Source organism: Lates calcarifer, unplaced genomic scaffold (assembly GCF_001640805.2).
Source record: "Lates calcarifer isolate ASB-BC8 unplaced genomic scaffold, TLL_Latcal_v3 _unitig_1988_quiver_606, whole genome shotgun sequence".
Lineage (NCBI taxonomy): Eukaryota > Metazoa > Chordata > Actinopteri > Centropomidae > Lates > Lates calcarifer.
In genome coordinates, this window is record NW_026115900.1 from 228,624 (window position 1) to 246,395 (window position 17,772).

Consider the following 17,772-nt stretch of genomic DNA (forward strand, 5'->3'; position numbering starts at 1 on the left):
GGTCAGATTACCTGCTGGTCACATGATCAAACCTGCTGCAGCTGGTTTATCATCTGACCTTTGACCTCTGCTCAGACTGACATGTAACGACCCTGTTTGTTTGTTTGTTTGTTTCAGGGTCATATCAACCACATCATGGGTCACTGAGCTGATCAACAACACTCCTACAGGAGGAGGAGGTGGAGGAGGTCCGACCTCCTGACCCCTTCAGGGTCTACTCAGAATGTCAGAAACCGCCTAGACTGCAGCCTCAGCCGTCCCCTCAGACACCTGCTCCAGGTGTTCCGTTCACTCTGTGGGATGATGTCATTGTAGTGACCACGCCCACTTTAAGGACCAATCAGGTGCTGTTTTGTCAGGTTCTGTCCCCGTAACTCCAGATGATTATTTTTACAATCCTGCTCGTTGTCAGTAATTTATCCTGCTGATGTGTTCAAGGACAGTCCAACATTTGAGACACAGATCAGCTGGGATAGAGCACTCGTTGTCTTTGAACCTGAATCGACCAAACTGACATTTATCTCTTCAGTGATTAATTTTCTGATGTTAGGGTTCATCACTTCTTAAGTCTCAGATGTGCATTTGTCCTTGAATGCACCATCAGGTGTTGAACCTGCAGGAATGTTACTTTGGCAAAAAAAAGTTTGACACAAAGATTCAGCGTAATGTCTTATTGCGCTGCTGTAGCTCCGCCCCCTGCCCCTCCAGGCAATCATCTTCCTCCTCCTACTCGACCTCCTCACATGTTGTGTCAGACACCTGAACGTTGCGGCGGTGATTTCCCCGACGTTATCATCAGCTTGATAACTGCGTGTAGTTTTAGATCAGCTAATAATAACTAATCAATAATCAATGACTCCCAGCTGTGATTAGTGATTTGATCTTTGACCTCCACGCTGCTTCTGATGTCATCCTTCTCATGAGACGTTCACTGTGCACAGGTGCACACAGTAAAGGGCTATTACGCTGTGTTTAATGCAGAGCTGGTCTGGTTTGGACTCTCCGGCTTTCCGTCCACAGAGCTCAGCTCTGATTGGTCAGCTGGACTCACAGGTAGATGTGAGTGAATCTACTGATCTGTGATCTGGTTTATGGACATTTACAGCATCAGATAAACTTTATTGATCCTTCACAGTCGACCTGTTCTCACAGGCTCTGTGGTGAATAAAGCTGGTGTTAGCGAGCTAACTTCACCCAGCTAAGGTGAAAACAGATGTAGCTATTTTCGCTAATTTTGAGCTTCACAGAAAATAACTGACAACTGAAACATGAAGATGATCAGAGCAAGAAACTTCCTGTAAAACTCAGAGCTGATATCAGGGGGATCTGATGTCACACCTTGTTTTTCTCAATTCATTTATCTGCTGCAGTCATTTCCTCTTCTCTTCCTCATCGTAGAGAAAGCATTAGAATGACTGAATAGTTTTTTGGACTCAGCACTGCAGCATCTGGGAAACAGGAGAGACTCAGAGAAGTTGGACCAGGAAACAGGATTTTAGTCGGTCCAGTTGTCAGACTAGGAGCCGCCGTTCGTGCAGCTCTGAAAATATCTGATGTTGTACCTGTGTCGTTCTGGAACGTAAAACCACTCCGACTTCTTTAAAGCGGCCAGTATGACAACAAGAACAAAACTAGTCGAAGAGATGCACGTCGAGATTGTTTGTTTACATCATGTGTTTACCGTCAGCCAATCAGATCCTCGGTCTGTGAGAGACAAAGCAGCTGAAATTAAAGTGTTTGTAGATTTATATTTTTATGAAGCAGAGTTTTATATTTTAAACAAGTTTATTTCTAATGTGACTGAATGTAAAACAACTTCCTGCAGAGGTCTATTTTTGATTACATAATTTCCTGCCTTGGGTCTGACCAATCAGAGGGCAGCGTTTGCACCGCAGCCTGATTTCAAAATAAAAATATTTGACTGAAAACTTGTCTGAGGTCTGTTTTTCTTTGACTGACAAACTAAACCCAACAGTTTGTCTGACAGGTGATGCAGTGCAGACCTGTGTATTTACTCTGGTCGTCTTCAGTGACGACGTGATGTGCCGGAGATTTTGAACTATTTGACTCAAACATCAATTAATGCAGGTTAGATTCAGCCTGTTGGACTGAGCTTCTCAGTGGTGGTGGTTTGATCAAGTATGAGATGTGCAATGACTTTCCACCAGCTGATGATATCACTGCAGTACACATCCATCTGTTGATCTGTTGAAAGACAAGTTTAAACCTTTTACACTGAGCGTTTCAAAACCTCCACTATCTGCTGAGTTTCTTTTTCGAGACATTATGAAAAAAATCTTTGACAAACTCAGACTGAGTTTTGAAACAGTTCCTCTTCTGCTGTGACACAAACGATGTAATCAGCATCTTCCAGTCAGAGATATGCGTCACAGAGAAAGCTTGTGATGACGAAAAGTGGAGAGGAAGCACGACATCAGACGAAGAGAGGAGTCGAGGCTAGACATGGATCACCTGCTGCTGCTGCTGCTGCTGAGCTCAGGTAAGACTAATGATTCATCAGAAACCCACATAAATGAAAACATGAATTCACTTTGTCTGTTCACCTGTGTGGAAAGTGTTGATGAGCCCTGTAAGTTCAGTGTGTCGTGTTGTTTTAACCTGATGGATGGTAGAGATATGTGGACCAAAGTGTTCCAGGCAGAACACCAGAGGAGGTTCAACTCTCTTCATAGCCTCTGGCTTTGCAGTCTTGAGTGAGTGCTCTGTTGAGCAGTAGCTGGTGCTTGACTCCCCTGGTATTACCACCAGTTCCTTTCTGGGTCCCACTCATGTATTGAGCCATGTGCCTACTCATCTTAGCCGCTACGATGCCTGACAGGAGCTTCCATGTTGTGCAGAGAGGTGATTGGCCTGTAGCTGTAGCCAGAGCTGTGGGTCTTTGTTTGGCCTCAGGCACAGACACTTTGTTGTACTTTTTAGGTAGCCCCTTCTTCATCCCACCTTTCTCTAACTCTGACTAACTTCTCTCTGTGTTGCTTCGATCTTGTTCTGTAGCCTAATATTTCTCTGTGGTTTATGATGATGAACTACCAGAAGGCAACATTGCAGATGGTCAGGACAGATACAAATAAACACCTTTGCTCTTGGTTTTAATGTTGTGGCTGATCAGTAGTTGGACACACAGTATTTGCTTTGTCCAGTCAAAATGCTGCTTCACACTGACATGAATGATTTCCTCCTCAGGACTTGAGGCTGAAGGCTATGACTCTACAGGTAAACCACAGAGATTAAAGGAAATATACAGTCAGTCTTTTTAACTTAAACTCATGATTACTGACGATTCTCTTGTTTCTGTTCAGAGGTTGTTAGGTTGGTGGGAAGAGATGGTCGCTGTGCAGGTAGACTGGAGGTGAAACACCAGGGAGAATGGAGACAGGTGGGTGATCAGTCACCGGACTGGACCCTGAGGAACGCAGCTGTGGTCTGTAAACAGCTGTACTGTGGCTCTGCTGTTTCAGTAGGAATCAGTCAGAAGTTCAAACGCAGCACACCTCTATGGCGCATCAACTTTGACTGTGTTCGCTCTGGATCTGCTCTGACAGACTGTGTATCATCTTCCTACTCCCCAGTTCATTACTTCGCCCCGTCTGTTACCTGCTCAGGTAGGCCCAGGCCCAGACCCATTTGGGGTCTCACCTCTAAGGCCCTGTTTACACAACAGCGGTTTTTGCATAAAGCAGTAAACCTTTTGTTGTGGATTGACATCACATTGGTCAAATGATTTTACAAATTTCATCTTCAGTTCTCTACCACTGTACGTGAGTGTGATGAACTGGCACTGAAGCGACTGACAGTCAGGAGTAACTTAATATAAGAAATTGTAATGTCTAATCATTATTATTTCTTTACTTGAAAGGAGCAGTAGAGATGGATGACAGGCAGGGAGGGAAATCCATCTGTGGTGTATTTTATCTTTAACTTTCCCTCTGTCTGTCTGTCTGTCTGTCTGTCTGTCTGCAGACTCTGTCAGGCTGGTGAATGGGACCAGTCTGTGTTCAGGCAGACTGGAGGTGAAGACTCACCAGTCTAACCAGTGGTGGTCCTCAGTGTGTGAAGCTGACTTTGACCTGCAGGATGCAGAGGTGGTCTGTAGGGAGCTTGGCTGTGGGGCTCCTTCAGTCCTCCAGGGGGCGCTCTATGGAGAAGTGGAGGCTCCAATGTGGACCAAAGAGTTCCAGTGTGGAGGCCAAGAGTCTGCTCTCCTGGACTGTAGAAGCTCAGGCTCAGCTAGAACCACCTGCTCACCTGGTAAAGCTGTTGGACTCACCTGCTCAGGTAGAAGTGGAGCTGCAGCTTTGTTTCTTTTCCTTGTTTTAAAAGGTTTATTGATGAGGTTTAACACACCACAGCATGTTGGATGTAGGGAAATCTGATGTGGATTTGTGCTGGGAGAGAGTTTACTTCTTTACTGCTGACTCTGGTGTCTCTGATCAGGGCCTGATGTCGAGTTCAAGTTGGAGGGAGGAAACCATAGGTGTGGTGGTCAACTGAAGATGAAGTACAGAAGAGAGTGGAGAGCAGTGAGCGTCTGGGAATACTGGTCTGAGTGGACCCTGCAGTCAGCAGCTGTATTCTGCAGAGAGCTGGACTGTGGTTCTGCTGTTTCTACAGAAGGAAGAGATGGAGGTTTCCCATACAAAAGCGTGTGGTTGATCAGTCCTGACTGTGCCCAGTCTGAACCTCTGTCTGAGTGTTTAACGCATCATCATTCTCTTTATAGCCTGTGGATCACCTGCTCAGGTAAGCCCATCAGTGGCGTACATTATGACTGTAATCCTGTCTGTGTTTTCCTTCCTCTTTGAGTCAGTGGACTCCTCTCAAATTCAATGTAAAGTTACACAGGTCAGATTCTAGAAATTAACTAGTCTGTCAGATATAAAGCCATTTTTGGCAGCAAATATGAAAGAATATATTTTGTAAGTCGATAGGACCACTCTCTTCTTTACATAGATAGATAGATACTTTATTAATCCCGAAGGAAATTTAAGGGACAACATTTTAAAAATACTCCACACATAATAATGAAAGACTTCGGTATGAAACCATATTTACCTTGATTTGTTGACATGACTTCAAGGCTCCATTCCTCCTTTCCAATCTACAAATTAATTTTATCAATACGATATGAAATAAAGCTTTAACCATATCTCAGTTTCCCAATTATATTTGATAGACCAGCATTATTCATCAAAATGTGCCAAAATGTCCAAGAGAAGATGACTATGCAGATGATAACCGTGATCATCCCACTAATTCTAAATCATCGGTAAAGTGATGAATGACACCGTGGGTTCATGTCCTTTTGGACATGATTTATAGTTGAGATAATTTTCAGTTTGATCCTATCATCTTGCAAATATTCTACCAAGAGCCTGGCTATAGAGACTTAGAGAACTAATAACTAAAAATCCAACCTTGGAACAAACTGTTTCACTTCTTAAGATAAAGTTGGTAAGTTATGGAAAATTTACTATCATCAGTTGTGTTTCCATAAACTGGTGTGGAGTGAATAAACAAGGCTGTGCAATGTCGCCACAAGGTGGTGCTACAGGATATATTACGCAGGGCTTTTTGCTACATCAGAACTAAATTGGAGAAGATGTTTTCAGACATTATCTCAAGTTGGCATAAAAGCTTTTTTGTGCAATTGAGAAATTTAAAGAAAAAATGTCTTTCCATCAACCTTTTCTAACACAATAATTCAAAATGTGCATTAAAATACAGTGGTGGAAACACGTCTACTGTTTATTCAACATTTCTGTTTTTACTGGCCTTTAACAAACAGCCCATTTTCCACAGACCACCTCAAGGTTAAACATGACACAACTAAAGAGGTGAATCCATCAGCGAGCTGATGGTCACTGCTTTGATGTGAATACAGTTGGCAAAATGATGAATGATGTGTTTTTAAAATAATTATAAAAATCCTCTCTCCCTCTCTCTGTCTGTCTGTCTGTCTGTCTGTCTGTCTGCAGACTCTGTCAGGCTGGTGAATGGGACCAGTCTGTGTTCAGGCAGACTGGAGGTGAAGACTCACCAGTCTAACCAGTGGTGGTCCTCAGTGTGTGAAGCTGACTTTGACCTGCAGGATGCCGAGGTGGTCTGTAGGGAGCTTGGCTGTGGGGCTCCTTCAGTCCTCCAGGGGGCGCTCTATGGAGAAGTGGAGGCTCCAATGTGGACCAAAGAGTTCCAGTGTGGAGGCCAAGAGTCTGCTCTCCTGGACTGTAGAAGCTCAGGCTCAGCTAGAACCACCTGCTCACCTGGTAAAGCTGTTGGACTCACCTGCTCAGGTAGAAGTGGAGCTGCAGCTTTGATTTGCTTCATTTCTGTTCTAATCAAACTCACTTTACTTGTTTTACTGATGACTCTCTTCTTTGTGTTCAGAGCCAGTCAGGTTGGTGGGAGGAGCCAGTCGCTGTGCAGGTACACTGCAGGTGAAACATGAGAGAGACTGGACACCGGTGGACGCCTATGATTTTACCCCGGAGGAAGAAGCTGTAGCCTGCAGAGACCTGGACTGTGGCTCTCCGGTCTTCATGGAGAAAATAGATCACTCAGGCAGTGCTATGCAGATTACCCAACCCAGCTGTGTCCGGTCTGGATCTGCTCTGAGGGAGTGTGTAGCATATAGGACTTATTCCACGTCCATCATGAATCTCACCTGCTCAGGTAAGTTCATGTCTCTGGTCTCTTGCTTCTTCTGTTACAGGTACAGTCCAGTTTTTAAGATACTGACCAGATAACTCCAAAAAGGGGCAGGGCTTAGCAGGAAAATGGCCACAACTCATTAATGACTTGTCCAGTCATCGTAAATCTGACTACATAAAGGTGGGGGCATCACAAATACCAAACACATGTACCTCAAAACCCAGTGGACAGAGTTTCACCAGTGTAGGTGAGATTGAGGACAAAGATGAACCAAACTAAGTCTTAATTTTGGTCTTGAGATCCTCACCCAGGTGATTTAACCTCCATTCACACCTTGACCTATGTGACCCTAACAACTCATGACGACAGGGACCTCAGGGCCACCTCCAAGAGGTTAAACACCTGGGACTCTCCAACCAGCCTCTAGAACTGAGGAAGCCTTTCAGAAAAAGGTCTTCAAGAAACTAAAAGAATTCCAGATACTTTTGACACTAGCACTGAAGAATATTTGGTCGACTCTGTCAAATCTTAACTGTTTAACCAATGAGAGCCAATGAGAACAGGTGTAATATACCTGTGGGTTAATAGGAGCTTCTGTGTTTCAGATCCAGCAGCTTCAACATATCCATCAGATCAATCAGATCCAGCAGATCCAGCGCTCTTCATCCGACTGGGCATCCTGCTGCCGGCTCTGCTGGTGCTCATCACTGCCATCTGCTGCATCTACAAGGTACTGACACATCTGTACTGCTCAGATATGTTGTGTTCATTATTTTAAAATACGTCTTTTGTTTTGGGGAAAAAGGAAAAGTAAAGTATCTGGTTTTAATGTTAACTCTGAGTTTTAGAGAAACTGACACAGAAACCGTTTTTATCACAGACCAAAACATTTAGTCAACAAAAGATACATGTCTGATCTGTGTCTCTCCAGCTCAGCAGGGGGCAGAGGTCGGCCCCGGAGGAGAGCGTGGAGCTGGATTATTATGACGAGGTTGGACCTCCAGCAGGAGGATGGATGGCTGAGGAGGGGGGAGTCCAGGAGCTGTATCTCTCAGCTGAGTGAAGGATTTTACTCAGATGTTCCTTTTAAAGTCCTCATGGCAGAGAGGCGTCGGTGTGATACTCATTTTGACCACTAGAGGCTGAACTGGTGCTCCAGTCTGATCAGGACAAACAGGATCTGTGTTTTCCTCCGGTGGTTTTTAAGGTTAAAGAGTGAAACAGAACTATCACCCAGGAGACTAAAAGTTCAAATCCCATCTATTGACCTAATGTCAGTTTAGAGACAGTTTGTCTTTAGATCTGTCTGAAGCCTTGAAGGGAAACTTGTGAGATTACATTTCATTTCTAAGATTTTAACCTTCATATTTAGATTTTTATACATTTTGAATCTCACGTAATCCTTTTATATTTATCAGTGTTTATATTTGGAGTTGTTGTGGACTTTGTTCCTCACTCGCTGTGTTTAATAAAAGAAACTACATCATCTTGACCTGTTGAAAAGGCAGAAATATTTTTCATCTTTTGTTTCCTCCACTGATCTGAGGCTTCAACCACTTCACAGTAAGACTCTGACTTTCTTTTATTGTCAGTATATTTTAGGAACTTTGTAGGAATTTTAGAAAAGTAATGTTTAGTTTTTATTCATTTAATACATTTCCTTTTAATCAGCTGCTCAGAAAGAATTTGCTGTTTTGAGTTTTTAGTTAAACATTTGAAATCTTCTCTAACATTCGTCCCAGGACTCAGTGTCAGCATCGACAACAGATTTCAAATCAAATCAAACTTTTTATTCAGAACAAAAACATCAAATTAAAACAGACGGCCGACTTTGTGTCTGTTCACAGGAGAAACAACTGAAAATCACTCATCATCAACTCTTTTTGTTTTTGTCTCCAGATGTCCCGCCCACCTCAGCTGTCAGTCACTCGGGGGGGAGGTCTGAGTCTCTTGGCAGCAGGAGCGTCACCTGTTCAGGTGAGACAGAAACAGATCCTCAGTCTGATGTATCTGATGTGTATGAGCGAGCTGACAGAGAGCCGACAGGAAACCTACAGAGTTCAGAGTCTGGAGCCTCCTGCTGGCAGGACGAGTCACTGCAGCTCTTTGTGGTATAGATGATCCCGTTGGCTGTCCTCCTGGACTCTGACCACAAACACACACACACACACTGCAGGTCAGGTCCTTCACTGTCAGGTACACAGTACACTGAGCTACTTACAGTATTTAGTACGGCAGTGGTACTTGTTATTTACCTGCGTGTAGTAGAACTGATCGACAGGTGGAGGAAACGGCTTCTTTTGCGTCTTTGTCCGACAAACCGAACAACAAACCTCTGAGGAGGAGGTCAGGAAGACAACACACACTGTACTGCATCTACACACTGTACTGCAGTACTATACACTGTACTGCATCTACACTGTACTGTACTACACACTGTACTCATCTACACAGTACAAAAAACACAAAAACTGCAGTTTTGTGTGTAGATTTGGAGCAAACAGCAGCAGGATACAGGTTGGTGAGATCGTATGGACCTCTGAGCTCCAGAGCCTGAAACACAGAGAGAGATCAGATTTACTAATGATCAATACTGATCACTGATTGATCACTGACTGATCACTGACCTTCTCAGCAGCACTGGACAGGATCACACCCTGAAAGACACAAACAGTCTGGATTTAAATCACTAACGTAAATCTGACATCACGCTGACATCACAGCTATCCTACAGCTAACCTATCAGGAGATGGAGCACGTACCTTGCCTTTACAGCTCTCCATCAGACTGTTGGCGTTAGCAATGGTGTAACGTCTCATAGTGGAGTCTCTGATGGCCGCAGAGTATGAGACCTCGAACACAACACCTCTATCTACAGCCTGGAGACACACACACACACACACACCACACACACACACACCTGTCAGTCAGAGGACCTCAGTGTGTTTGGTCTCTTCACTGACTCATCAGGACCAAACTTCTCCATCTCACCCCGTTGACTGGCGCCCTCTTCAGGGTGAAGGGCAGTTTCTCAGTGACTGGGACACAGATGATGTCGATGTCATACGACATACAGGCAGCCTGAACACACACACACACACACACACACACACACACACACACACACACACACACACACACATTATTACACCGTTGGATCATCAATGATGCGTTCATGTGTCATTAATGCTTCATGTTTCTAACAGACAGTCAGTGAATCTCACATGGAAGAGTTTCTCTGTGGCCGGAGAGATGGCGAGGAGGTCGAAGCTACGATATGCTGGATCAGCTGGCCTCTGAAAACACACGGGTAAACACACACAGGTAAACACACACACACAGATAAACACACACAGATAAACGAAAAGGATCAATACTCACAAAGTAACTGGACTCTGACATCACCACCGTCAGTCTGTTCAGCACTCTGATTGGACGAGAGCGACCCTGACACACACACAGGTGTTAACACACTGAGGACACACATTAACCACCATCACCATCATCACCATCTTCATCATCGCTGTACCTGAACAATTGGCAGCTGATCGATCAGCTCATTGATCGGTGTCGGGGTGGGGACTTCCTGCAAACAGGAAGTAAATATAGAGTTACAAAATAAAAGCTGATGAGTTCTGGATCAGAGACAATCTGATCTGTTGGGGTTTGTGTTTTCCTGCAGGTGACTGTCCCCGAACGCAGCGCAGCAGGTGAGGACACTCACCTGTTTCTTCTTGGTTGTGGGTTCATGGACGTAGTTGATGGCGACTGTGGAGAAACCAACTGCAGGAAAGGAAACAAACACATCACTGATCAGTTCACTGCTGTTAATCAATCAGTGATTACTGATCAGGTGGTTTTACTGATCAGGTTCGTTAAATTCAAATGTGTTTTTTTCACTGTGTTGAATTCTGATCTGAACTGTTTCTGTTTTTTTTAATCAGAGCAGAAAGTTAAAACAGATTTCTGCACAGTCTGGTTTGATGGTTTGTTAGAAATGAACGACATGTTAACTAACTGGTTTTATAGAAAAATCACGTGTGTTAAAGTTAGTTTTTCTGTTGAAGCTGAACGCAGCGAAACCTTAAATTGACATATTTCTGAACAGAGTTTGGTGGAAACTTCTCAGCGGTTTTTATGAGCTGTTGGATTGTAATCACTGAGTTAATCTGTAATAAACCAGGTGTGATCAGCTGCTGAAGTTACCTGACCACTAACCACACCGACACTATCAGGTTTACATCTTTATCCCAAAACACTCAGACTGTTTTGTCTGTGTTAATCCTGTTTTTACCAGGAACACGGGAAAAGTTAAAACGACCGTTTTCTGAACGGAGTTTGGTGTGAGGCTTGCTGCCGGTTTTCTCTTACACTTCACTCGCTGGTGAAATCAGTAACACACTGATCTGATCAGGCGTCTAATGAAAGGATTAAGTGAATACAGACGCACCAACAGACACGCAACACCCTGAGCTCGGATGTTGGTGTGTTAGCAGCGATGCTAACGGAGTTAGCGCTGACCAAACTCCAGCCGTTAAAGCCGGGATTTACGGTGAAAGTTAGTGGTGACTCACGGTGAGCCGCGGTCTCTATCAAGCTCCTCAATCTGCTCCTCTCCGCCGTGAAGCTCAGGTTTAAATCCATAAACACAGACATGCTGCTGTCTGTCTGTCTGTTTGTCCGCAGCTCTCCGCCACATGTGTGCAGCCGAATGGCCGGCTGGGAACTGTAGTCTTTCCTGTCACCGCCCGCTCCATTTTGTTTCAATGTTAGACATATGAATGTATTCAGTGACACATTTCTGTAACTAAACAAACATATTTATGAATTTCTCGTTTCTAATTGAGCTTCCTGCCTCAGCCACAGAGTACACCACAGGTTTGATGCCTTGCCAGGAGGCACTCAGGCAGAAAGATCAGTCTTTGTTGTGTTTGATGGAAGAAATCAGAAATATCCTGCTGGTGTGATTAATCCTCACGAACAGTAAAGAGAAGGTTCTTCACAGAATCCTCCCCGTTAAACCTCAGTCTCTGTCATGAAGTGTTTTCATTCAGACTCTGTCCTGAACTCAGAAACCTCTGTGTCAGCACCCGGACCTTAAAACAAACAGTGTCTGACTCTGCTTTTTAGTTGAACATGAATGAGACTGGACCCTGTGTGTGTGTGTGTGTGTGTGTGTGTGTGTGTGTGAGCTGTGGAGGGAGGTAACGGTTCATCTGTCTGTTAAGCTCCGTTAGCTTCTCCTCACTCTGCAGACACTTCCCTGTTTCTTTGTAATACTGCACTCAGTTAATTATCATGGCGCTGTGATCATTACGTCTTTGTGCTGCTGCATCGTTTTACGTCTCTAGTTGTTTTACATCTGGCAGCAGCATCTCATTGTGATCACTGATCCACTGTTGGGTTGTGTTGGTGATTAGACATTTGTTTGTGGTGATTTGAGACTTTCTTGAGCTCAGTTTGTGTTAAAGCTTGAAAAGTGGGTTTAACTGCCAGAGCAGGTCACAGTGTCTGAGCTCAGGTCACTGTTAGAAATTCTTCTAAAACCCATTTTAAACATTGGTTTTCTCTCAGATCAATCAAGTGCTTCAGCTCAGAGCTCAGAGTGTGATTGTGGAGGTTGTAGTGTTTAGTTTTCAGTGTTGTGTTCTCCACTGTTCAGGTGTTGGAGGTGAACTTCCAGCTTCACTGGTTCAGCTGCTGCTGGACACAAACACCAGCTCTCACCTGACAAACCAAACAGGACTGAGTCCGAAACATTTACTCTCTGATGAGCTCAGTGATTCATGTCAGTAACAGTGTTAGTGTTGAAATCCTGCTGTTTAATGAGTTTACTGTTGAATATAATAATAACTGATTAATCTTGTAGTGACAGTTATAAAAATTATTAAAAACTCAAAATAGTTGTCAGTGAATTTTCTGCCTGTGAACTGAAGTAGAAACTAACTAAGAAACTCTGCTTTTATTCTGCAGTTCACAGTAATGATTAGTTTACAGACAGTTAATATAGAAATGTGAGAGTTAAGATCATTTTAGTTAATTTTCGATTCTTAGAGTTGTGATATTTTTTCATATGTGACAGTAAACAGCTCATTTTCTGAAACAGCCTCTAATGTTTGTTAAATGTGTTGAATTCTGATCTGAACTGTTTCTGTTTTTTTTAATCAGAGCAGAAAGTTAAAACAGATTTCTGCACAGTCTGGTTTGATGGTTTGTTAGAAATGAACGACATGTTAACTAACTGGTTTTATAGAAAAATCACGTGTGTTAAAGTTTTAAAGTTTGGTGTGAGGTTTGCTGCCGGTTTTCTCTTACACTTCACTCGCTGGTGAAATCAGTAACACACTGATCTGATCAGGCGTCTAATGAAAGGATTAAGTGATTACAGACGCACCAACAGACCCGCAACACCCTGAGCTCAGTCCTGTTTGGTTATGTTGTGGTTCAGCTGTCACGTTGAATATTTATCTGTGTTTTCATGATTAAACTGTTGATGAGGAATAAGTAGTAGTGTATTGATCATTTCCCTTTGTATGTTTCTCTTTGATTTCCTCCAGGTGTCACCACTTCATCCACAACATGGTCCACAATCACAGAGTCTTTGTACAATGAAGAAGTTCTGTGAGACCAGGACAGAGGCCTCCAGGTAGTTCACCAGCAGCTTTACATCACCTGTCCAACACAGAGCACTGACATTAAACTGTTTATGTTCAGTATTTGATCTTCAGTCTGAACACTTAATAATTTCTCAAAACATACTACGCAGACATTAGAGATATTTAAAATACATTTTAATTTGCTATGTGCAAGTAGAGAGTAGTTGGCGTTTCTGAATTAGAAAGTCATTTTTGATATTAACTGTAAAATAGAGAAACTCAACTCAGAAGTGAAGTTACAGAACTTTATTCAGTCTGTTCTTAGCATACCTCTCAGAACATCATGAGGGTTTGGCTGCTGCTGTTGTCCTCTTCAGGTGATGCAGTCGCCTCCTCCTGCAGAGACAGAACATGTTGATCACAAAAACTGTCCAAAGCCTCAAGTCCTGAAACTTAGTTGGACATTTTCTGGCATGGACCGCACAATATACTATGACATTTTAACAGGTTTTTCACGTCTTACTATAACGTTTTTATGGTATTTTTGACATCATAATATACTATGACGTTTTTTATAATAGTTTTGACGCCATACTTTACTATTACATTTTTTATAGTTTTTTTGACACCATACTTTACTATGATGTTTTTATGGTATTTTTGACATCATACAATATTATGACGTTTTTATGGTATTTTTGACATCATACATTACTATTACATTTTTTATAGTATTTTTGACACCATACATTACTATTACATTTTTTATAGTATTTTTGACACCATACATTACTATTACATTTTTTATAGTATTTTTGACGCCATACTTTACTATTGCATTTTTTATAGTATTTTTGACACCATACTTTACTATGACGTTTTTATGGTATTTTTGACATCATACAATACTATGACATTTTTATGGTATTTTTGACGCCATACTTTACTATTACATTTTTTATAGTATTTTTGATGCCATACTATACAATGACGTTTTTATAGTTTTTTTGACGCCATACATTACTATTACATTTTTTATAGTATTTTTGACGCCATACTTTACTATTACATTTCTTCTAGTATTTTTGACACCATACTTTACTATGACGTTTTTATGGTATTTTTGACACCATACATTACTATTACATTTTTTATAGTATTTTTGACGCCATACTTTACTATTATATATTTTATAGTATTTTTGACACCATACTTTACTATGACATTTTAATGGTATTTTTGACACCATACTTTACTATGACGTTTTAATGGTATTTTTGACGCCATACAATATTATGACGTTTTAATGGTATTTTTGATGCCATACTATACAATGATGTTTTTATGGTATTTTTGACACCATACTTTACTATGACGTTTTAATGGTATTTTTGACGCCATACAATATTATGACGTTTTAATGGTATTTTTGACGCCATACTATACAATGACGTTTTTATGGTATTTTTGACATCATACATTACTATTACATTTTTTATAGTATTTTTGACACCATACTTTACTATGACATTTTTATGGTGTTTTTGACGCCATACTATACAATGACGTTTTTATGGTATTTTTGACACCATACATTACTATTACATTTTTTATAGTATTTTTGACGCCATACTTTACTATGACGTTTTTATGGTATTTTTGACATCATACATTACTATTACATTTTTTATATTATTTTTGACACCATACTTTACTATGACATTTTTATGGTATTTTTGACGCCATACTATACAATGACGTTTTTATGGTATTTTTGACGCCATACATTACTATTACATTTTTTATGGTATTTTTGACACCATACTTTACTATTACATTTTTTATAGTATTTTTGACACCATACTTTACTATGACGTTTTTATGGTATTTTTGACATCATACATTACTATTACATTTTTTATAGTATTTTTGACACCATACTTTACTATGACGTTTTTATGGTATTTTTGACGCCATACTATACTATGACGTTTTTATGGTATTTTTGACACCATACATTACTATTACATTTTTTATAGTATTTTTGACGCCATACTTTACTATGACGTTTTTATGGTATTTTTGACATCATACATTACTATTACATTTTTTATAGTATTTTTGACGCCATACATTACTATTAAATTTTTTATAGTATTTTTGACACCATACATTACTATTACATTTTTTATAGTATTTTTGACACCATACTTTACTATTACATTTTTTATAGTATTTTTGACACCATACTTTACTATGACGTTTTTATGGTATTTTTGACATCATACATTACTATTACATTTTTTATAGTATTTTTGACACCATACTTTACTATGACGTTTTTATGGTATTTTTGACATCATACATTACTATTACATTTTTTATAGTATTTTTGACGCCATACTTTACTATGACGTTTTAATGGTATTTTTGACGCCATACATTACTATTACATTTCTTCTAGTATTTTAGACATCATACAATACTATGACGTTTTAATGGTATTTTTGACATCATACATTACTATTACATTTTTTATAGTATTTTTGACACCATACTTTACTATGACATTTTTATGGTATTTTTGACGCCATACTATACAATGACGTTTTTATGGTATTTTTGACACCATACATTACTATTACATTTTTTATAGTGTTTTTGACACCATACTTTACTATGACGTTTTTATGGTATTTTTGACGCCATACAATATTATGACGTTTTAATGGTATTTTTGACACCATACTATACAATGACGTTTTTATGGTATTTTTGACACCATACTTTACTATTACATTTTTTATAGTATTTTTGACGCCATACTTTACTATGACGTTTTTATGGTATTTTTGACATCATACATTACTATTAAATTTTTTATAATATTTTTGACACCATACATTACTATTAAATTTTTTGTAGTATTTTTGACACCATACTTTACTATTACATTTTTTATAGTATTTTTGACACCATACTTTACTATGACGTTTTTATGGTATTTTTGACATCATACAATACTATGACGTTTTTATGGTATTTTTGACATCATACATTACTATTACATTTTTTATAGTATTTTTGACGCCATACATTACTATTACATTTTTTATAGTGTTTTTGACGCCATACTTTACTATTACATTTTTTATAGTATTTTGACACCATACTTTACTATGACGTTTTAATGGTATTTTTGACGCCATACAATATTATGACGTTTTAATGGTATTTTTGACACCATACTATACAATGACGTTTTAATGGTATTTTTGACGCCATACATTACTATTACATTTTTTATGGTATTTTTGACACCATACTTTACTATTACATTTTTTATGGTATTTTTGACACCATACTTTACTATTACATTTTTTATGGTATTTTTGACGCCATACTTTACTATTACATTTTTTATAGTATTTTTGATGCCATACTATACAATGACGTTTTTATAGTTTTTTTGACGCCATACATTACTATTACATTTTTTATAGTATTTTTGACGCCATACTTTACTATTACATTTCTTCTAGTATTTTTGACACCATACTTTACTATGACGTTTTTATGGTATTTTTGACACCATACATTACTATTACATTTTTTATAGTATTTTTGACGCCATACTTTACTATTATATATTTTATAGTATTTTTGACACCATACTTTACTATGACATTTTAATGGTATTTTTGACACCATACTTTACTATGACGTTTTAATGGTATTTTTGACGCCATACAATATTATGACGTTTTAATGGTATTTTTGATGCCATACTATACAATGATGTTTTTATGGTATTTTTGACACCATACTTTACTATGACGTTTTAATGGTATTTTTGACGCCATACAATATTATGACGTTTTAATGGTATTTTTGACGCCATACTATACAATGACGTTTTTATGGTATTTTTGACATCATACATTACTATTACATTTTTTATAGTATTTTTGACACCATACTTTACTATGACATTTTTATGGTGTTTTTGACGCCATACTATACAATGACGTTTTTATGGTATTTTTGACACCATACATTACTATTACATTTTTTATAGTATTTTTGACGCCATACTTTACTATGACGTTTTTATGGTATTTTTGACATCATACATTACTATTACATTTTTTATATTATTTTTGACACCATACTTTACTATGACATTTTTATGGTATTTTTGACGCCATACTATACAATGACGTTTTTATGGTATTTTTGACGCCATACATTACTATTACATTTTTTATGGTATTTTTGACACCATACTTTACTATTACATTTTTTATAGTATTTTTGACACCATACTTTACTATGACGTTTTTATGGTATTTTTGACATCATACATTACTATTACATTTTTTATAGTATTTTTGACACCATACTTTACTATGACGTTTTTATGGTATTTTTGACGCCATACTATACTATGACGTTTTATGGTATTTTTGACACCATACATTACTATTACATTTTTTATAGTATTTTT

General features: G+C 39.3%; 2 protein-coding genes and 1 long non-coding RNA gene across 3 annotated transcripts; 2 read left to right on the forward strand and 1 right to left on the reverse strand.

Moving 5' to 3' along the window:
- Positions 1–2,901: 2,901 nt before the first annotated feature.
- On the forward strand, positions 2,902–8,161 carry LOC108891544 (CD5 antigen-like). Its single transcript, XM_018688709.2, has 8 exons — positions 2,902–3,234; positions 3,321–3,623; positions 3,982–4,296; positions 4,456–4,761; positions 5,997–6,311; positions 6,406–6,690; positions 7,275–7,399; positions 7,601–8,161. Exons 1-8 carry the CDS (start codon positions 3,189–3,191, stop codon positions 7,730–7,732), a joined length of 1,827 nt encoding a protein of 608 aa, XP_018544225.2. The 5' UTR covers positions 2,902–3,188; the 3' UTR covers positions 7,733–8,161.
- Positions 8,162–8,437: 276 nt separating this feature from the next.
- On the reverse strand, positions 8,438–11,411 carry rpp30 (ribonuclease P/MRP 30 subunit). Its single transcript, XM_018688711.2, has 12 exons — positions 11,244–11,411; positions 10,394–10,452; positions 10,199–10,255; positions 10,051–10,116; positions 9,894–9,965; positions 9,661–9,750; positions 9,432–9,548; positions 9,297–9,326; positions 9,185–9,222; positions 8,925–9,004; positions 8,725–8,814; positions 8,438–8,638 (listed from the first exon to the last, which is right to left on the reverse strand). Exons 1-12 carry the CDS (start codon positions 11,323–11,325, stop codon positions 8,583–8,585), a joined length of 837 nt encoding a protein of 278 aa, XP_018544227.1. The 5' UTR covers positions 11,326–11,411; the 3' UTR covers positions 8,438–8,582.
- Positions 9,873–14,006, forward strand: LOC127139647 (uncharacterized). Its single transcript, XR_007809944.1, has 3 exons — positions 9,873–9,993; positions 10,352–10,539; positions 13,227–14,006. It is a non-coding gene; the product is annotated as an uncharacterized LOC127139647 (long non-coding RNA).
- The last annotated feature ends 3,766 nt before the right edge of the window (positions 14,007–17,772 follow it).